The sequence below is a fragment of the Nomascus leucogenys genome, chromosome 6 (assembly GCF_006542625.1).
Source record: "Nomascus leucogenys isolate Asia chromosome 6, Asia_NLE_v1, whole genome shotgun sequence".
Taxonomy (NCBI): Eukaryota; Metazoa; Chordata; class Mammalia; order Primates; family Hylobatidae; genus Nomascus; species Nomascus leucogenys.
In genome coordinates, this window is record NC_044386.1 from 58,350,015 (window position 1) to 58,370,486 (window position 20,472).

The 20,472-nt window shown below is 39.3% G+C and overlaps 1 protein-coding gene across 2 annotated transcripts in view; it reads left to right on the forward strand.

Annotated features, from left to right (window-relative positions):
* UBR1 (ubiquitin protein ligase E3 component n-recognin 1) overlaps nt 1-20,472 on the forward strand; it is a 154,627-nt gene that overhangs the window by 82,586 nt on the left and 51,569 nt on the right. For both annotated transcript variants that reach the window (XM_003266785.3, XM_030814218.1), the window contains exons 27-33: nt 44-144; nt 4,299-4,385; nt 5,612-5,793; nt 12,105-12,310; nt 13,661-13,754; nt 14,884-15,033; nt 19,314-19,411. In XM_003266785.3, the coding sequence (XP_003266833.1) occupies nt 44-144; nt 4,299-4,385; nt 5,612-5,793; nt 12,105-12,310; nt 13,661-13,754; nt 14,884-15,033; nt 19,314-19,411 (918 nt within the window). The remainder of the gene's footprint in view (nt 1-43; nt 145-4,298; nt 4,386-5,611; nt 5,794-12,104; nt 12,311-13,660; nt 13,755-14,883; nt 15,034-19,313; nt 19,412-20,472) is intronic.

Genomic DNA, 20,472 nt, shown 5'->3' on the forward strand with positions numbered 1-20,472 from the left:
ATATGTATTTATTTATGATGTGTGATTTTGTGTTTTAAAAAAGGATTGGGAAGTTCAGCCATGAATATACAAATGCTTTTGGAAAAACTCAAAGGAATTCCCCAGTTAGAAGGCCAGAAGGACATGATAACATGGATACTTCAGGTAAACTCAAAAAGTAAAGTGATCATATCTTGGTTTAAATATTTAAGAATTCTCTGCTTGCCTCCAGAATTAAACCACTGTACCACTGTAGACATTTACTACTGGTTTTCATAATCACTTATTTTTCATGTAAATAATTCTATTTTCCTATATTTTAGTGTAGTTTTAAAAATAAACTAAGATTTATTCATTTCTTTTGTCGTTATTTAGTCAACTTTACTGAAAACCTACCATGTGCCACGCTCACTTATAGATTTCTAGATGGAACAAGACAGACAAGGTGCTTACTATCATGGAACAAGACAGACAAGGTGCTTACTATCATGGAACATATACTCCAATTGAGGGACAGACATTAAACAAATAAACAAAAATATCAGGGTAATTCAATAGATGAGTAAGGGGTTACTTTGGGTAATTAGGGAAGGCCTCTCTCAAAACACAACATTAGAGCTAAGACCTGAATGACATGGAGTCAGTCTTAGAAGAGTCTGGAAGAGTACTCCAGGAAGAGGGAACAGCAGTGCAAAAGCTCTGTGCTGGCCAGAAAGAAGGTCAGTATGGCTGGAACATAATGGGTGAGGGATGGAAAAGTAAGCAGTGAGATCAGAGGGGTAGTCAGGGGCCAGATCTTGTAGGTCTTTATAAGTCAGTGTAAAGTGATAATTTTTGAAGACAATGGGAAAATATTGGAGGATTTTAAGTGACCTAATCTATATTTGTACAAGATGATATTGGCTGCTGTAGAGTAAATGGATTATGGGGGATAGGCATACAAGTAAGGAAACTGTTAGGAGACTGTTGCAGTAATCTTGATATGAAATAAACATGACCTAGGCTAAGATGCAGATAGTAAGAATCTGAACTGATTAAGGTGCATGTCGAAGGTGTATGAAGATAAAATCTATAGTACTTCTTAATCAGTCTGATGGGAGAGATGAAGGAAATAAATCAAAGATGAGGCTGGGCACGATGGCTAGCGCCTATAATCCCAGCACTTTGGGAGGCCAAGGCAGGCAGATCACCTGAGGTCAGGAGTTCGAGACCAGTCTGGCTAACATGGTGAAATCTCATCTATACTAAAAATACAAAAAAGTAGCCAGGCATGGTGGTGCACACCTGTAGTCCCAGCTACTCGGGAGGCTGAGGCAGGAGAATTGCTTGAACCAGGGAGGTGGAGATTGCGGTGAGGTGAGATCGCACCACTGCACTCCAGCCTGGGTGACAGAACAAGACTCTGTCTCAGAAAAAAGGAAATCAAAGATGACTCCTGGATTTGGTGCTTGAGCTATTGAGTAGATAGCATTGCCTTTGGAGACGAGTGAATTAAATAAGCAGGGGAGAGAGAGAGGCCAGGAATGTTACTTTAATGGAAAACCCTCCACGTAGAAACAAAACCGGCCAGGCACGGTGGCTCACCCCTGTAATCCCAGCACTTTGGGAGGCCGAGGTGGGTGGATCACAAGATCAGTAGTTCAAGACCAGCCTGGCCAAGATGGTGAAACCCTGTCTCTACTAAAAATACAAAAAAAAAAAAAAAAAAAAATTAGCTGGGCGCGGTGGCAGGCGCCTGTAATCCCAGCTACTCAGGAGGCTGAGGCAGAAGAATCGCCTGAACTCTGAGGGCAGAGGTTGCAGTGAGCCGAGATCGTGCCACTGCACTCCAGCCTGGGCGACAGAGTGAGACTCTGTCTCAAAAAAAAAAAAAAAACCTGAAACCAGGATTATGGAGTTTCTGCACTCATTGCATTCATTAAGATATTCTGATGTTTATAGCTAAGTATTGTTTTGATAATCAGAATGTATAGGGTAGTTATTTTTCACATTCTTATCAACTGGAAATCTTGGTACTGATTTGTACTTTTAAGAGGGCAGCTCTTCTTACTACTTTATTAGAAACAGTCCTTAAGCATGATGTAATGATGTAACTATAAGATAATGATATTATTGGCCAGGCGTGGTGGCTCACGCCTGTAATCCCAGCACTTTGGGAGGCCGAGGCGGGAGGGTCATGAGGTCAGGAGATCGAGACCATCCTGGCTAACACGGTGAAACCCCATCTCTACTAAAAATACAAAAAACATTAGCCGGGCATGGTGGCAGGCGCCTGTAGTCCCAGCTACTCGGGAGGCTGAGGCAGGAGAATGGCGTGAACCCGGGAGGTGGAGCTTGCAGTGAGCCGAGATTGCGCCACGGCACTCCAGCCTGGGTGACAAAGAGACTCCATCTCAAAAAAAAAAAAAAAAGATAATGATATTATTAAAATTCTTCTTGAAGTAGATTTTATGAATATTTAGCATTTGTGTTAAACTAGCCAATATTATTTTAAGATATAAAATCAAACGAAAGTAGGTAACTATTAAGAAAGTAAATCGAGGTACCATTTAGTTCAGCGTTCATATCCCATAGAGATGGTGTTATGAATTGCAGATCTAGTCCTGAAAATTCATTTTCAATTAGAATACTAAATTTTATTATCAAAATATCTGAAAAGCACATGTATCTGCTGTTAAAAACATTAGATACTCTATCCAGATGGTTGATTTAAAGCTATGTTGTAAGTGTTCATTGTGGGAAATTTTTCCTCATGAGACCAAGGTTCCTTCAAAATATAAATAAATTTTACTGGGCATAGTGACTCACACCTATAGTTCCAGCACTTTGGGAAGCCAAGGTGGGTGGCTTGCTTGAGCCCAGAACTTCAAGACCAGCCTGGACAATGTGGCAAAAACTCCATCTCTACAAAAAATACAAAAATTAGCCAAGGGTATGGTGGTGTGCGCCTCTAGTCCCAGCTACTTGAGAGGCTGAGGTGAGAAGATGGCATGAGCCCAGGAGACAGAGGTTGTAGTGAGCCAAGATTGTGCCATTGCACTCCAGCCTGGACGACAGAGTTTCACTCTGTCGAATGAATGAATTAATGAATGCATTCATGCTGAAACCATGAGCTTTGTTAATAAGAATGAGGCAGTTCTGTATAAGCTGTTGTGGAAATGTCTCTGAAGATAGCTGGGTGTGATGGCTCACTCCTGTAATCCCAGCACTTTGGGAGGCTGAGGTGAGCAGATCATGAGGTCAGGAGATCGAGACCATCCTGGCTAACACGGCAAAACCCTGTCTCTACTAAAAATACAAAAATTAGCCAGGTGTGGTGGCGGGCACCTGTAGTCCCAGCTACTCAGGAGGCTGAGGCAGGAGAATGGCGTGTACCCAGGAGGCGTAGCTTGCAGTGAACCAAGATGGCACCACTGTGCTCTAGCCTGGGCGACAGAGCAAGACTTTGTCTTAAAAAAAAAAAAAAAAAAAAAAAAAAAAAAAAAAAAAAAAAAAAACCAAAAAAGAAATGTCAAAATGTCTCCGAAGATAAATGATTAAGTGAAAAGAGGATGTGTGAAAACAGTATGTATGGTAGGATCTCTTTTTATGAAAACAGATGTAAATATAAAAATTATATATTCTGATAGAGGTGTTGCAATCAGGGAAAGGAGGATTTTACTTTCCATTTTGTATCTTTTTTTTTTTTTTTTTTTGAGACAGGGTCTCGTCTGTCACCCAGGCTGGAGTGCAGTGGCACGATCTCAGCTCACTGCAACCTCCACTTCCCGGGTTCAAGCGATTCTCCTGCCTCAGCCTCCCAAGTAGCTGGCATCACAGGCATGGGTCACCACACCCAGCTACTTTTTGTATTTTTAGTAGAGACAGGATTTTGCTATGTTGGCCAGGCTGATCTCTAACTCCTGACCTCAGGTGATCCACCCGCCTTGGCCTCCCAAAGTGCTGAGATTACTTGCCTCTGCCTCCCAAAGAGCAGTCACCATTTTGTATCTTTGTTTTTATGTGTTTTTGCACAAATATATTATTTTAAATTAAAAAAATTTTGTTTCCTGGCAAATCTCTTGAAAGCTAACAGAGGCATGCCCCCAGCCTACTGAATCAGCTGATTCTGCTACCAGTGGCCCCCTCCTCAGCTGGATTGCTCATTGACCAGGGGAGGTGTTTGTCACAGTCAGAGTCACTTTTTTTCTTCATATATTGAAATAGTTTAAGTGAAAGACATTTGGAGGTATGATGCCAAAATCAGATTAGTGAATGTTTCTGTTCCTGGTCAGTCTAACGGTCTAACTAACTCTTAACGTTTCATCTGTTTTTCACAGATGTTTGACACAGTGAAGCGATTAAGAGAAAAATCTTGTTTAATTGTAGCAACCACATCAGGATCGGAATCTATTAAGAATGATGAGGTATGACACTGTAGTAACACTGTAGTAATGGTGACATTCATCTCTGTCTTTGAACTTTACTGGTATAAAGGAGCTGCTGCTTTTTTGTTAGGAGAAACCTGTTGATTGTAAAGTATATGAGATCTGTCCATCTTTTATTCATTATGCTTCTATATTGTGGAGATTAATGGTACATGACAATTCAGTATAATTTTTGTATTTTGCAAAAACAGGAGAAATTGATATATCGTAGAGCTCTATTAGAAATCCCAGCTCTTTGAGAGGCGGAGGCGGGTAGATCACTTGAGGTCGGGAGTTCAAGACCAGCCTGGCCAACATGGCAAAACCACGTCTCTAGTAAAAATACAAAAATTAGCCCAATGTGGTGGCTTGCTCATGTAGTCCCAGCTACTCGGGAGGCTGAGGCACAGAAATCACTTGAACTCAGGAGGCGGAGGTTGCAGTGAGCCAAAATCACGCTACTGCATTCCAGCCTGGGTGACAGAGCAAGATTCCATCTCAAAAACAAAAAACCGAAATACCGTATTTTATTAACTTTTAATATATTTTAGTGACTTAAATTGGGATATGTCTCACAATAAATGACTTTCATCAACAGCATTTTTTAGAGAAATATAAGATAATGGTACATCTTAGATTCAATGAAATGCAATAATATTTGTGTTATTGCTATAATATAGTGAATCAGGTTTTGATGATTCTAAAATTTATATTATTAGAATAATATTATTTGTGGTTATTACGTGTTCAGTAAAACACTGGATGTAAATTTGAATAGAAAATTAACATGCACCAAATATATTTCAGTAATATTGTTAAAGTTAAAAAATTGTTAAATTTCTCATTTTTAACAATTCATTTAGAAGTAACTGTTAGAAATCAAGATTATTTAAATTGTCAGTGATTAAGTGATTGACAAATGATTTTAAAATTTTGTTTTATCTAATTTTATTTCTTAAGGTACCTGCATTGAGTATAAAAGGCAGTTAATTGGATATTTAAGGTTCTTAGCTTCTTACAGTAAATTATTTAAATAACTAAAGGAATAATTAGTTGTATGATGTCATGCAGCCTGTAATGTTACTTTTGAAACATTAAACCGAATCCAGGATGTAAGGTGTAATCAGGGTTTCAGAATCTTATTCTAAGGAATTTTGCCATCCAAACAGCGTATATAAATGTTTAACAGTGGATCTTACCTAAATTTGTCATTTCTTAATACCCAGATTACTCATGATAAAGAAAAAGCAGAACGAAAAAGAAAAGCTGAAGCTGCTAGGCTACATCGCCAGAAGATCATGGCTCAGATGTCTGCCTTACAGAAAAACTTCATTGAAACTCATAAACTCATGTATGACAATACATCAGAAATGCCTGGGAAAGAAGACTCCATTATGGAGGAAGAGAGGTAAAATAAAGCAAACCAAAAATTACCAACTCAATTTTTGGAGGAAAAGTTAAATAGTCACTTTAAATTATGCTCTTCCAAAATGCATTTTATGGCAAGAGAAATTCAACTATTTTCATTCTAGAAAGGTCAGAGTGAAGACTCTAAGGTACTTATTGAATATAATTTTATACTGATAAATGCATTGAGTGTGCAGTAAACTTATGTTAGGAACCTTTATGCACAAAAAGATAACCAACCCGTTATTTTGTATGCATTAGCACTTTTAGGTACACATTTACACATCAGTTCACTTGTTTCACATTATTATTTCTAATAAAAATGACTGCAGTTATTACATTATTAGAAACAAATTCTTTGCCTGAAAAAGGTGGCTTATACGACTTTTTCTTTTCTTCTTAAAGAGAAGAAAGACATTGCCTGTAACTACAGGTGTGGATAGCACCTTGGAATTGGAATCGGTAAATCTGGTTTTCTGAGTTCTGACTGTGGTATGCTCTTAGAGAAATTGGTTAATTTTCTGAGCTGTGCTTTGTGGGCTATTATACAGTGATAAAAGGGAGGAGACATAACAATGTTACTTTGAGAAGCATTCCAAGAGATTTAAAATATTGAAAGTACCCACTTTGGCCCTTTTTAAAGACAAGCTTTCACTGCTGTTTAAAACAATATGTGTTGAGGGCTGTGAGCAGTGGCTAACCTCTGTAATCCCAACACTTTGGGAGGCCGAGGCAGGTGGATCACCTGAGGTCAGGAGTTTGAGACCAGCCTGGCCAACAGGCAAAACCCCGTCTCTACTAAAAATACAAAAATTAGCCGGGTGTGGTGACGCGTGCATTTAGTCCCAGCTACTCAGGAGGCTGAGGCACGAGAATCACCTGAACCTGGGAGCCAGAGGTTGTAGTGAGCAGAGATTGTGCCACTGCACTCCAGCTTGGGCAACAGAGCGAGACTCCGTCTCAAAAAAAAAAAAAAAATGTTGTGGATACTTTTAGAAAATTGTGGTTTTGGAATAATAGTAGGCACAATACATCCTATCTGATATGTATGTTTAATCTTGAAGCTGAGTATGCTAACAAGGACCATAAGGAATAATGATTATATTAGTGATTAAAAATAAAAAGATATGAAAGTATGCTTTCCTTGGCTGACTATAGTGTAATAAAACTGGAAATTTTAAATGACAAGCCAAAGTCCCACCTCTAGATATTATATATTAACAACATACTATTTAGAAATAGTGAGAAAGAAACTACTGACAATAAAATAAGAAGGTGTAAGCAAAGGTGTACTCAGAGTTCATTTATGGCCTTAATGCTTTCATTATTTATTTTTATTGCTTGATTAATTGGACATGTGATTTTTGAATGTGTTCTTATTGAAAGCAGTTTAAATAATGCAGGAAGTCCCCCTTTGACCATCTCTGCATTGCTGATCTTTCTCCACACATAACCATGATTACAAATTACCATTGTTCTTAGACCTCTTTCTATGCATTTATAAACATGTATACATGAAGAAATAGTGAGGCTTATTTCGTGTTTTCTAGTGGTTTTTCTTTTTTAACCATACATTTTGTCTGCAGCTTGCTGTTTCAATGTCTCAGGAATCTTTTGATACCAGTACATGTCGCTCTATAATGTAGATTCTACATCATTGTTTATGACTGGCGCATAGTGGTCTCTGATGTGGTTATATAATAGTTTATTTATCTGACTTTAGACATTTAGGTTGCTTCTGATTTTTCCTTATAACAGTTCGTGAGAACCTTTTTGTATGTGTCTCCTTGTACAACTCTGCAGGTACTTAGTCAAGGAGTCCAGTAAGTGAAAGGGCTGGGTTAAAATTTTTATAGATATGGCCACATTACCATCCAGAGTGGTTTTACCAGTTTCTGCTCCTGATAGTGTATATAGGTGCCTAATTTACTTTGTTCTCACTAATACTTAACTATTTTCAGTACTTGAAAATGTGATATTATTAAAATTACAGATTTGTGCCAATCTGGCTGAATTTCCCCAATTGCTATTTAGTACTAGGTTGAGCAACTTCTCATATGATTATTCACTGACCTTTTACATTTTATCCTCTGGGAATTGCCTATTATTATTCTTTGTCTATCTCTATTGGGTGCTTTGCTCTTGTCTTATTGACTTATGTAAGTCTTAAAATTATTAATACTTATCTTTGTTACATATGTTTCCCATATTTTGTCCCTGTTTCTTTAACATTAATTATGGGGTTTAGCCATAGAGAAGTGTTCAGTGTTGATAAAGACAAATTTATCAGTCTTTTAGAGTTTTAACTTTTTGTATTAATATCTTGTTTAAGAAAGCTTTTCCTATCCCAAAGTCTCAAATATATTCTCTCATATTTTTTTAAACCAGTTTTTTTTTAAGAGATGGAGTCTCACTGTGTTGCCCAGGCTAGAATGCAGTGGCTCTTCACAGGCATAATTATGACGTACTACAGCCTCAAACTCCTGGGCTCAAGTGATCCTCCTGCCTTACCCTCCTGAGTAGCTGGGACTGTGGGCGTGTGTCACCACACCCAGCCAAAATTTTAATTACATAGTTTTACATACACACACTTGAGATGGAGTCTTGCTTTGTCACCTAGACTGGAGTACAGTGGCGTGATCTTGGCTCACTGCAACCTCCACCTCCTGGGTTCAAGCAATTCTCCTGCCTCAACCTCCTGAGTAGCTGGGATTACAGGCATCCGCCACCACACCTGGTTAATTTTTTTTTTTGTATTTTTAGTAGAGATGGGGTTTCACCATGTTGGCCAGGCTGGTCTGGAACTCCTGGCCTCAAGTGATCTTCCCACTTCAGCCTCCCAGAGTGCTGTGATTACAAGGCGTGAGCTAGTGTGCCCGGCCAAATTACATAGTTATATTAATAATTTTCCTCTTGAAAACTGAATGTCAGAGATAAAGCTAAAGTTCCATTTGAGTACCAGCCCAAATCATGGACTTTTTTCTGCTCCTCCTCAGAGGTTCTCTGGTTATAAGTTTTAAGTGTATCTTGCCAGAATTTTTCCTATGTTATTAATACAAATATATGTAGCCACAGAAATTATAGCATGCCATTCAGCCTTTGGTTTTATTTGCATTGATAGTATTATGTACATATCACTCTACAACTTCCCATTTTCACTCTGTAGTATGTCTTGGAAATCTATGTATGTTCTTATATACAAAACAAGCTCAGCGTTTTTCAGTCTTGGCATTTAGGCAGCTTTTTTTTTTCATGCAGTACTGTCCTGTGAATTGTGGGACTGCATCTTGTGCCCACTAGAACCTTGTGACAATAAGTAAACCTTTCATAATTTATTGCTAGATGCCTCCTAGGAGGTGGTACCACACTTAGTGAGTCCCACCTTTTAAAAACTGCAGAGTAGGCTGGGTGCGGTGGCTTACACCTGTAATCCCAGCACTTTGGGAGGCCAAGGCAGGCAGATCACGAGGTCAGGAGTTCGAGACCAGCCTGGCCAACATAGTGAAACTCCGTCTCTACTAAAAATACAAAAAAATTAGCTGGGCATGGTGGCAGGTGCCTGTAATCCCAGCTACTTGGGAGGCCAAGGCAAGGAGAATCACTTGAACCTGGGAGGCAGAGATTGCAGTGAGCCAAGATCACACCACTGCACTCCAGCCCGGCAACAGTGCAAGACTGTCTCAAACAAAATAAAACAAAACAAAAAGGCTGCAGAGTATTCTATATTAGGTAAGTTCATTTATATATGATGATTAATATTTATTTATTGTTCAGTGATATACTATAGTTCAGGGAGCTTCTTGCACAGACAGAGACACCATTGTAGAGTAGTTCAGAGCACGGACTGTGAGCCTAGATTACCTGGATTAAATCCTGGTCTGCTACATACTATTGATGAGTCATTGGATGAGTCTCTTGTTGTCACTAGGCCTCAGTTTCTTCATCTGAAAAGTGGAAGTGTCACAGGATCCTTAGAGTGTTGCTTTTCCAGCTAGAAACCTCTGTGGCCAGTGGCACCTTTGCCAGAATTTTGCTCGGTCTCTCTGGGCTCATCCTGCCCACTTGGCCTGGCAGGCTGCACTTGACTGACACTACCAGCCTGGATCCCATGCCTGCCAAGGGCGAGCCAGGTGTGGAGTGACCAGGGGTGCATGAGTGGGCACCTGCAGGGTCCGACCACTGCGCACAGCCAGACACGCCAGCTGCTGCGGCAGGGCAGGGAGCTCTAGGCACAGGGACAGGGGCCAGCTCTGTGCAAGCCTGCAGCTGGATCATATGCACCAGCAGCTTCTGCTGCAGGGACTCTTGTCTGGACAAGGGGAATGTGGTGGCACCTGGCAGCTCAGAGATGCCAGAAACTGTGAAGCCCCAAAGAGAGTGTCACAGCCCTGGCTGAGGGAGCCCCTAGGTCTGGGCTCCCTGAAGGACCACAGCTCTTCTCTCCTTCTTGTCACCTGCAACGTGGCAAGCAGTGGGTGTGGGCGTTTCAGCCCTGTTTATGTTACTAGCTCTTTCAGTCCTGCCATTTGGTGGTTCCCAAGTTCTTGTCCTGCATCCAGGAAGAATGAGGTACATGGACAACTGGAGGGTGAGCAAGGTGGAGAGCTTTATTAAGCAACAGAACAGCTCTTTAGGGACCCGAAGTGGGTAGCTCTTTCTGCAGGCAGGTCATCCCAACGAGTGTCCAGCACTCAGTGGAGAGGAGATCCAGAGTGGGTATTTCCTTTCCACAGGCAGGTCATCTCAGCAAGTCAGGAGACTTGAATTGGGTAGCTCCTTCCTTCAGCTGGTAGTCCCCAAGTGAGTCTGGCTGAGTCTGGGGTTTTTAGGGGCTTCAGAAGGGAGAAGGTGTGTGCTGACTGGTTCATGGACAGACCCGGAGAAAGCACCATAAATTCTCACTGCAGGCTGTGGACTCCACCTGTAGCTGACATACCGGTCCCCAGGCTTCAGGCCATTCCTGGCTTGAAGGTGGGACTTCACTGGGGACCCACCCCTTTCTGCCCAGGAACCTGTCTGCCTCCTGCCGCCATCAACATGTGTCATCACAAGTCTCTGGCTGTTTGTGCCAAGGGGCACCTGCAGGCCCATGCTGAGCCACTTGTTTCCCCTTGGCCTTCCTTCCATGCTTATCAGCACCCAAAGACCAGAGGGGGCCAAGGCAGCAGGGAGCTGACGTGTCAGCACCGTCCTGAGTGTGCACACACCTGGCCGGGGCCGTGGCAGCGCCTGGGCTTGGCCACAGCTTTGCTCCAAAATCAGAGCAGGCATTGGGAGTGGGGAGAGGCTCCGAACAGGCACTTCTGAGCTAGGCAGTTGCAGCTGTGCCCGGGAGCGTGGGGCTCCTGCCCCGCAAACTCGGAAGGGGTGGGGCTCCCTCCTGTTCCCAACCCAAGGGCTCCATGGAGCATGTTGCCCCAGCCGCACCTCCATTGCTGCAGCAGACGTCTTTGCAGCAGCTGCTCTAGACAGAATAATAATACCTACCTCATAGGATTATTGTAAGGATTGAGTAAACATGTAAAGTATTTGAAACAGTGCCTAGCTTCACAATCAGCATGTTATAAATATTTGCTATTATTTAAATATTATTGTATGCATCAGTAGATCCTGAGTTTTGCCCAGTCAGTAAGAGTAGATTCTAAGAATTGCTGGATCATTAAGGTGTAAGTTTTTTAGTTTGAATAGCTACCAAAATAGAATAGAAACCTAAATGCCTAATGACAGGGAATGGATAAAACTATTATGGCACATACAGTAAGAGCTGTGCATCTATTTAAAAATGTTTCTGAAGAAGTTTTAATGATGTAAGATACTATAAGTGAATAGAGCAGGATGCAATTTTGTGTAATGTGATCTTATTTATATGAAGAAGTATATTATAAATAGAAAGCAGACCTACAAGGAAATGTACAAGGTTACTAGTAGGTATCTCTAGGTTGTGGGAATATAATACTTATTTATACTATTACAGATTTTCCAAAATTTATTCAATAAGCCTGTATTACTTTTATATCCAGAAAAAAAAAATAACCCAGCTTATTGGTATAGTAAATTAAGTAAAATTATAATATGCATTCCATTTTGTCATCTGTTTTTTTGCACTTAGCAACACTTGTATTTTGTAATAAGCAAATAACTGGTAAAAGCCACAAAGGAAGGGGGGAAGCTTTTAAGTTAATATTGCTAAATATCATTTTTATTTTTATTATCTTTGTTATATTTCTTGCCTATAGTTACTTAAAATCTACCAAAATACGAAGACAAGTGACCAAAACATGTGTCCTCATTTCTGATCATTTCTTTTGGTAGCACCCCAGCAGTCAGTGACTACTCTAGAATTGCTTTGGGTCCTAAACGGGGTCCATCTGTTACTGAAAAGGAGGTGCTGACGTGCATCCTTTGCCAAGAAGAACAAGAGGTGAAAATGGAAAATAATGCCATGGTATTATCGGCCTGTGTCCAGAAATCTACTGCCTTAACCCAGCACAGGGGAAAACCCATAGAACTCTCAGGAGGTATGTATTATTTAATAAATATCCTTTTGTGCATTTCTTTTCATGCCTGTGTAATTAAAGAAAATACTATTTGAAAAACATTTGGAAGTAAGGGTTATATATCTACCATACCGTTACCATATTTAAGAAAGTAATAATAATCCAGGAATATTATCTAATATAAAATCAATTTTTCTCCAGCAGTTCTCAAAATGTCTTCAATTGCTAGACTTTTTTTTTCACTCAGGATCCAAACACATCATGTGTTGCTTTGGTTATATTTCCTTTACTCTATTTTCATCCAGATTAGTCCCTCCTTTTTTTATGATAGTAGCTTTTTTGAAGAATTCAGGCCACTTGCTTTGTATATGTATCACTTTCTGAATTTATCTGATAAGTTGCCTCCTGATTAGAATCATGTTAAACATTTTCTTGGCAGGAATGCTAATTAGATAATTTATTACACTTGTTACATCAGGAGTTAGCTGCTTTAGCATCATTATTATTTTAAAATACCCTTGGAATAGGCCAGACATGGTGGCTCATGCCTGTAATCCCAGCACTTTGGGAAGCCGGTGTGGGTGGATCACGAGCTCAGGAGTTTGAGACCAGCCTAGGCAACATGGCGAAACCTCATCTCTACAAACATATTAGCCAGGCATGGTTGCATGAGCCTGTGGTCCACAACAGGGTGAGACCCTGTCTCAAAACCAACAAACAAAACAAGCTCCTTGGAATAATAGTGATAATAAAGACGAGCATTTATTGAAAACTTAACATTGCCAGGCACTTGTTAAGTGCTTTATGTGTATTTACTTACTTGATCCTCACAACAGCCCTATGAGTTAGTTATCACTATTAGTTCCATTTTATAGATGAAGGACCTGAGGCACAGAGAGGTCAAGTACTTACCCATGGCCATGAGTTACAAGTGATGAAACCAGAATTTGAAATCCTCAATCTGTGCTTTTCTTAATGAGGTTATAATTCCCCTAAGTATCCCTTAAAATTATTATTTATCAAATTACTATTAAAATTTAAAAAATAAATTATCTTAGAAACATAGATCACTTAAATAACCAAGATAATGCAGATTAAACCCAATATTCAAGGTTAAAAAGTAAATCAAAGATACAGTTATTAATCCATACTAATTTTAGAATCATATCTGACAGGCTAGCTTTATGCTTTTCTCTTTTGTTACTATTACTTTTCTCTTTTGTTACTATTACTTTTCTCTTTTTGTTACTACATATCCTCCTATCATGATATTGTGACACTTTGCTTGGACATTCCTAAGACAGTTTGTGATTAGACTTTGGACCTGATAACCTGTCTCTCTTTTTCCCTCCTTTTTATACCTTGTACCAGAAACCCTAGACCCACTTTTCATGGATCCAGACTTGGCATATGGAACTTATACAGGAAGCTGTGGTCATGTAATGCATGCAGTGTGCTGGCAGAAGTAAGTTGTCCTTCTGACATGTTCTTGAAAGAGACTAGGAACATTGAAGTTCACTCAAGGCCACAAAAAGGCATGTTTTCTCATGTCTTCTTTCCTTTCTTATTTGAATAATTGAAACAGTTTAATTACTAATTCTGTTTGCATGAATTGTTATTATCAGAGTTGGAAAGTGGTGTGTAAAGTTACCAACTTTAGATTTTCACTGTTCCTTTGTGCTTGCTCTCCATAAACTAATCAGTTGCTCTTCATCAGTATTCATGTAAAAAAAGTAATAATTGGCCGGGCATGGTGGCTCACACCTGTAATCTCAGGACTTTGGGAGGCCAAGGCAGGAGGATCACCTGAGGTCAGGAGTTTGAGACCAGCCTGGCCAACGTGGTAAAACCCTGTCTCTACTAAAAATACAAAAATTAGCCGAGTGTGGTGGCACATGCTTTTAATCCCAGCTCCTCTGGAGGCTGAGGCAGGAGAATCGCTTGAACCCAGGAGGCGGGGAGGTTCCAGTGAGCCAAGATTGCGCCATTGCACTCCAGCTTGGGAGACGAGCGAAACATCGTCTCAAAAAAATTAATAAATACAACAAATAAATAATAAAAAAGTAGTCTTTATAAAAATCTAATTTCTCTCAAAACATACAGCTGTGAAAAGTACCTTTGAAATAGAATAGGATGAATAGGACAAGAAGTTCTCATTCTATCTCCGGAAAATATAAAAATTTAAAAATGTAATTCCTGAGAAATCTTTTGTGTAGAGTTTACCCATTTGGCTTTAGATTACAATATATAATTTTTCCATGATAGCCCTCACTACTTCAGTTCATCATTAGAAACTGAGGAAAGTAGTGTCCATGCTGTTACCACCATGCTGTTGAGGCACAAGATGAGTTATGATTCAGTAAACTTATTTTAAATTTATATCTGCCCTGATGTATTTTCCAATTTGTTCCCAAAATAATGGGCAACCTGTTTCTTCTATAATTACAACTTTTGTGTTTTTGCATGTATGTTCTAAAGATGTTTATTGGGGCAAAAATTCCAGATTTTTAAAACTTGGATTAGAGCAAGTAGAGATACACATGTAGAGATGCACGTGTAGTTCTGAATGGGCCTGTGTCTTTGTAATTTTGCAGGTATTTTGAAGCTGTACAGCTGAGCTCTCAGCAGCGCATTCATGTTGACCTTTTTGACTTGGAAAGTGGAGAATATCTTTGCCCTCTTTGCAAATCTCTGTGCAATACTGTGATCCCCATTATTCCTTTGCAACCTCAAAAGATAAACAGGTATATTTTAATTTATGTTTTGGTTAATTTTTAAAAAGTTGACCAGGTGCAGTGGCCTGTGATCCCAGCACTTTGGGAGACTGAGGTGGGCGGATTGCCAGAGCTCAGGGGTTCGAGACCAGCCTGGGTAACATGGTAAAACCCCATCTCTACAAAAAATACAAAAAAAACCAAATTAGCCAGGTGTGGTGGCACACACCTGTAGACCCAGTTACTTGAGGGGGCTGAGATGGGAGAATCACTGGAGCCCAGGAGATTGAAGCTCCCGTGAGCCGAGATTGCCCCACTGCACTCCAGCCTGGGTGACAGAGCGAGACCCTGTCTCAAAAACAAATAGAAAGTTGTCTTTAGTTCTTTAATTTGTGCCTATTTTTGTTAGATTACTGTTTTTTATTCTTTAAAGGAATTAATACTTTTTCATTTTATATCTTGTATTATACTTTTAAAATGTGATCAAAAGCCTAATTTTTGGACTCTAAGAGAACTAGAATGTTTACTCAAATCTATATATTGTGGTTATATTTTCCAGCAGCCATTAAAGCAATAGAACTCTGACCTCTGCCTTAGCACTCACAAAAGGAGAAAAGATGCAAAAAAAACTCATTCCTTTCATATGGCCCTTTGCCGTCATCAGAGTTGCCAGTTGGAGTCTGATAGCTCTAATGATCTTTGTATTATTTTTAATTTCATTTTTCTGAAGATCCAAATGCTATAGCTTTAGAGATATGGACAAATGTTAACAAAAAAAATTAAATAGAAACACTAGATTCATTTTTATGTATCTCTCTTTGGGTAGTGTTTTAAGCATTTTGAGTTTTTAAATTTTTATATTCTGATCTGTAAATGGAATTAACAGCAAATTATTAGTTTTTGTATGACAACTTGGAAATTTAATTATATATTTCTATATTCTCACTGTTCTACATGATGATAACAGTACTATAATATTTATATTATTTCAGTTGCTTTAAAATGCAATGAATTTGTAATGGTAAACCTAAATTCTGCTAAAGAAAATGGTTTTGTTGATAAAAATACCTTTATGTCCCCCATAAAAGTTCAAAGGTGATAGATTGGGTGAGAAGGGTCAAAATAAAGACTTGCTCTGGTGGGGCGCCATGGCTTACACCTGTAATTCCAGCACTTTGGGAAGCCGAGGCAGGTGGATCACGAGGTCAGGAGTTCGAGACCAGCCTGGCCAACATAATGAAACCCGTCTGTACTAAAAATACAAAAAAATTAGTTGGGTGTAGTGGTGGGCACCTATAATCCCAGCTACTTGGGAGGCTGAGCCAAGGAGAATCGCTTGAACCTGGGAGGTGGTGGTTGTAGTGAGCCGAGATTGAACCATTGCATTATAGCCTGGGCGACAACGCGAGACTCCGCCCCCAAAAAAAAAAAAAAAAAAGAATTGCTCTAACCTTGGCTGGGCACAGTGCCTCACGCCTGAATCCCAGCACTTTGAGAGGCCGAGGCAGGCAGATCACCTGAGATCAGGAGTTTGAGACCAGCCTGTCCAATATGGCAAAACCCCATCTCTACTAAAAATACAAAAATTAGCCTGGCGTGGTGGCACACACGTGTAATCCCAGCTACTCAGGAGGCTGAGGCACAAGAATTGCTTGAACCTGGGAGGTGGAGGTTGCAGTGAGCCGAGACCATACCATTGCACTCCAGCCTGGGCGACAGAGCTACACTCTGTGTCAAAAATAAATAAATAAAGAGTTGTTCTAATCTCTAATATTCCATGTCATTGATAAACCTAAATTGAAAGTGTCTTCTTCAACATATGTGGTAACATGAGAAAGAATTATCTTTGATTTGAGTAATTAATATATTTTAGGCATTCTACCAAGCAAATGCTTCATTATCTTATTTAATTCTCACAGTAGTCTATTGAAGTAGGTACTGTTATTTCCATTTAAAGATAAGGAATTGGAGACTATGAATAGTTTTTACTTGTCCCAAGACAGACCTAAGATTCAAACCCAGACCTGACTCCAAAGCCTTACCTAACTGTACAGCAGAAGACAAAGATAAAGGAAATCATAATAAAGTGACTTTCCAACTTCTTGTACAAGCCTTTTTTACACAGTGGCTCCCCCAAAATAGGATTATTAAACTATGTAAATTGTTCTCTAACAGAATATTTAGCTACTTCTTTCCTTGATGTCTTTAAGGATCAGATGCTTCAGAGCAGTTCTTTCTAAATTCAGAAAGCTGATCCTTAAAACTAGGTCTCTTAGAACTCTGGCACACTTTTAATCTGTAGTAACAATTCTGTTACTCAGGATCTGAAATACATGATTATACATAACAGTTTTATTAGATACTTTGACTTACCCATATAGTTGATTATATTTGCCTTTTTTGGATTTTAGAAAATCAGCATGAATATAATCTAAGATAGTAAAGATAAAAGTATATAAAAACTGTCAAAACTAAGATTTTGATTAAAAATTTATAATATAAACTTACCAAAAAATTTAAAACTAATAAACTGGTATCTGTAAAGAAAATTGGTTATAACCAGTCATAGTGCATTTCCATTTTTTGAGAACAAAAAAAAACTTCTTAGGTCAAATTTGTGCCCAGATATGTAAATTTTGGCACAGTTCATTATATATTTTACCTTTGCTCAAGACTATTCTTTCAATAAATAAATTCCTATTTTATTTTTAATAACGCTGTTTCTGGTCCTTCTTGGTTCTTTTTTTTTTTTTTTTTTTTTTTTTAGATAGGGTCTCACTATGTGCTGGAGTGCAGTGGTGTGATCTTAGCTCATTGCAGCCTCAACCTTCTTGGGCTCAGATGATCCTTCCACCTCAGCCTCCCAAGTAGCTGGGACCACAGGCATGTGCCACCACACCCCACTAATTTTTGTATTTTTTGTAGAGACGGGGTTTCACTACGTTTCCCAGGCTGGTCTCTAACTCCTGGGCTCAAGCGACCCACTCACCTCAGCCTCTCAAAGTGCTGGACTACAGGCCTGAGCCACTGCGCCCAGCCCTTCTTTGTTCTTAATAACCATCTGTCTCAAGTCCCTTTCCTTATGTCCATTTTAGGAAGGAGAGACTGGCAATAAAAAAGTAAGACAAAATGTTGAGTAGTGAGGAATACTATGAGAAAGCTAAAGCAGTAGGTTAAAGGGCTGAAGACAGACTGGGGCATGAGGCTATTTATAGACAGAGTTGTCAGGGAGCTCTTCTCTGAGATGGTGACATTTGAACAGAGACCTGAATAAAGTGAGGAATAATCACTGCTTTTCTCTGGGCGAAGAAAATTCTAAGCATAGGCTGTATCAAGAGCAAAGGCTCGGCTGGGTGTGGTGGCTTACGTCTGTAATCCCAGCACTTTGGGAGGCTGAGGCAGGCGGATCATGAGGTCAAGAGATGAGACCAGCCTGGCCAACATGGTGAAACCTTGTCTCTGCTAAAAATACAAAAATTAGCTGGGCGTGGTGGCAGGCACCTGTCATCCCAGCAACTCGGGAGGCTGAGGCAGGAGAATCGCTTGAACCCAGGAGGCAGAGGTTGGTTGCAGTGAGCCAAGATGGTGCTACTGCACTCCAGCCTGGCGACAGAGCGAGACTCCATCTCAAAAAAAAAAAAGCAAAGGCTCCAAGTTTGGAAACCCCTCATCATGTTTGAGTCACAATAAGCAGGCAACATGGAATGGAGCATGCAAAGACCAGATCATAAAAGGGATTATGAGCAAAGATGAGAAGTTACATGATTCTATTTAAATTTTTAGAAAATTCTTCTAGCTGCTGTATGATGAATTCATACTTACAATGAAACACAAGGGTAGAAGCAGGAAGAACACTTACGAGTCTATTTAAGTAATCCAAGTGAGGGCTGATGTGACTTGGATTAGGGGGTAGTAATGAGAGGTAGGAAGAAGTGATGAACTTGGGATATATTTTTAAAAACCTGCAAGGTTAATTAATAGATTAGAATGTGGGGTGTGAGGGAATCAGAGAAATCAATGACAACACCTAGTTTTTGACTGGAGCAACTAGAATGGTGATTCCATTTACTGACATTTACTACCTGTGGGTGATTGGCATGTGGGTGGTGACTTATTTCTTGTAAGTTTAAAATTTCCTTCCCCTTCCAAAAAGCTACATTTTTAGACACATGTTTCTGTGACCTAGGAAATTAATCTGGAGGAACTTAACTTTTTTATATGACCATTTATCCAAGGAAATAATACAAATTCAGCTTTTCCATTTGACTTTGTACCCATGGTTGTAATAATTTTTAAATATCATTTTTCAGTGAGAATGCAGATGCTCTTGCTCAACTTTTGACCCTGGCACGATGGATACAGACTGTTCTGGCCAGAATATCAGGTTATAATATAAGACATGCTAAAGGTTTGCTTAAATTTATTTTATATTAGCTGTGTGAAGATGGTGTCAGAATCTTTATTTTTTTAAATAATTATTGTGCTAAAATATGGTTTGCAAGTACGGATTTCTTGAATATCAGGAAATAGAAGTTTCTGAAGCTAAGAATAAGTGGCTTAAGTTGCTTTATTAAATTTAATCGTTTTTCATACTAGGAGACAATACAGACAGTGATTATACTATCAAGTCCGTCTATCTGATTATTCCAAGCAGTCAAACTGCTTAGATTTAAATCTTAGATCCAAGATTCATCTAAATCACTAAGATCCACTTACTGATTATGTGATCTTGGGCAAGTTACTTAAGCTCTGTGTGCCTCAACTTCTTATTTGCAAATTGGGGATAATAATATTATAATAGTGCCTATTTTATTGGTTGAAGGATTAGCAGAGTTATTATATGTAAAGTAGAATAGTCCATGGTACATAGTAAGTGCTACATGTTAGCCATTACTCTTACTAATACTATTAATATGTGGTTAGTAATGTTTGTAATAATGAAAACATTTTAAAACTGTCATCTTATTTACATATTCTTTACAGTTGTGAGACAGGTATGGCTACTAATGGAGACGTGCTTAAAAGGATAAAATGGGAATTTTTAAAATACAGTGAGGAAAAGTTGTCTTTTGTTTAGGCCAATGGTCCCCAACCTTTTTGGCACCAGGGACCAGTTTTGTGGAAGACAGTTTTTTCACGGATGAGGGGGATGGTTTTGGGATGATTCAAGTGCATTACATTTATTGTGCATTTTATTTCTATTATTATTACATTGTAATATATAATGAAATAATTATATAACTCACCATAATGTAGAATCAGTGGGAGCCCTAAGCTTGTTTTCCTGAAACTAGATGGTCCCATCTGGGGGTCATGGGAGACAGTGACAGATTGTCAGTCATTAGATACTCATAAGGAGTGGGCAACCTAGATTCCTCACATGGGCAGTTCATAGTAGAGTTTGCGCTCCTATGAGAATCTAATGTGGCTGCTGATCTGGCAGGAGGTGGAGCTCACGCGACAATGCGA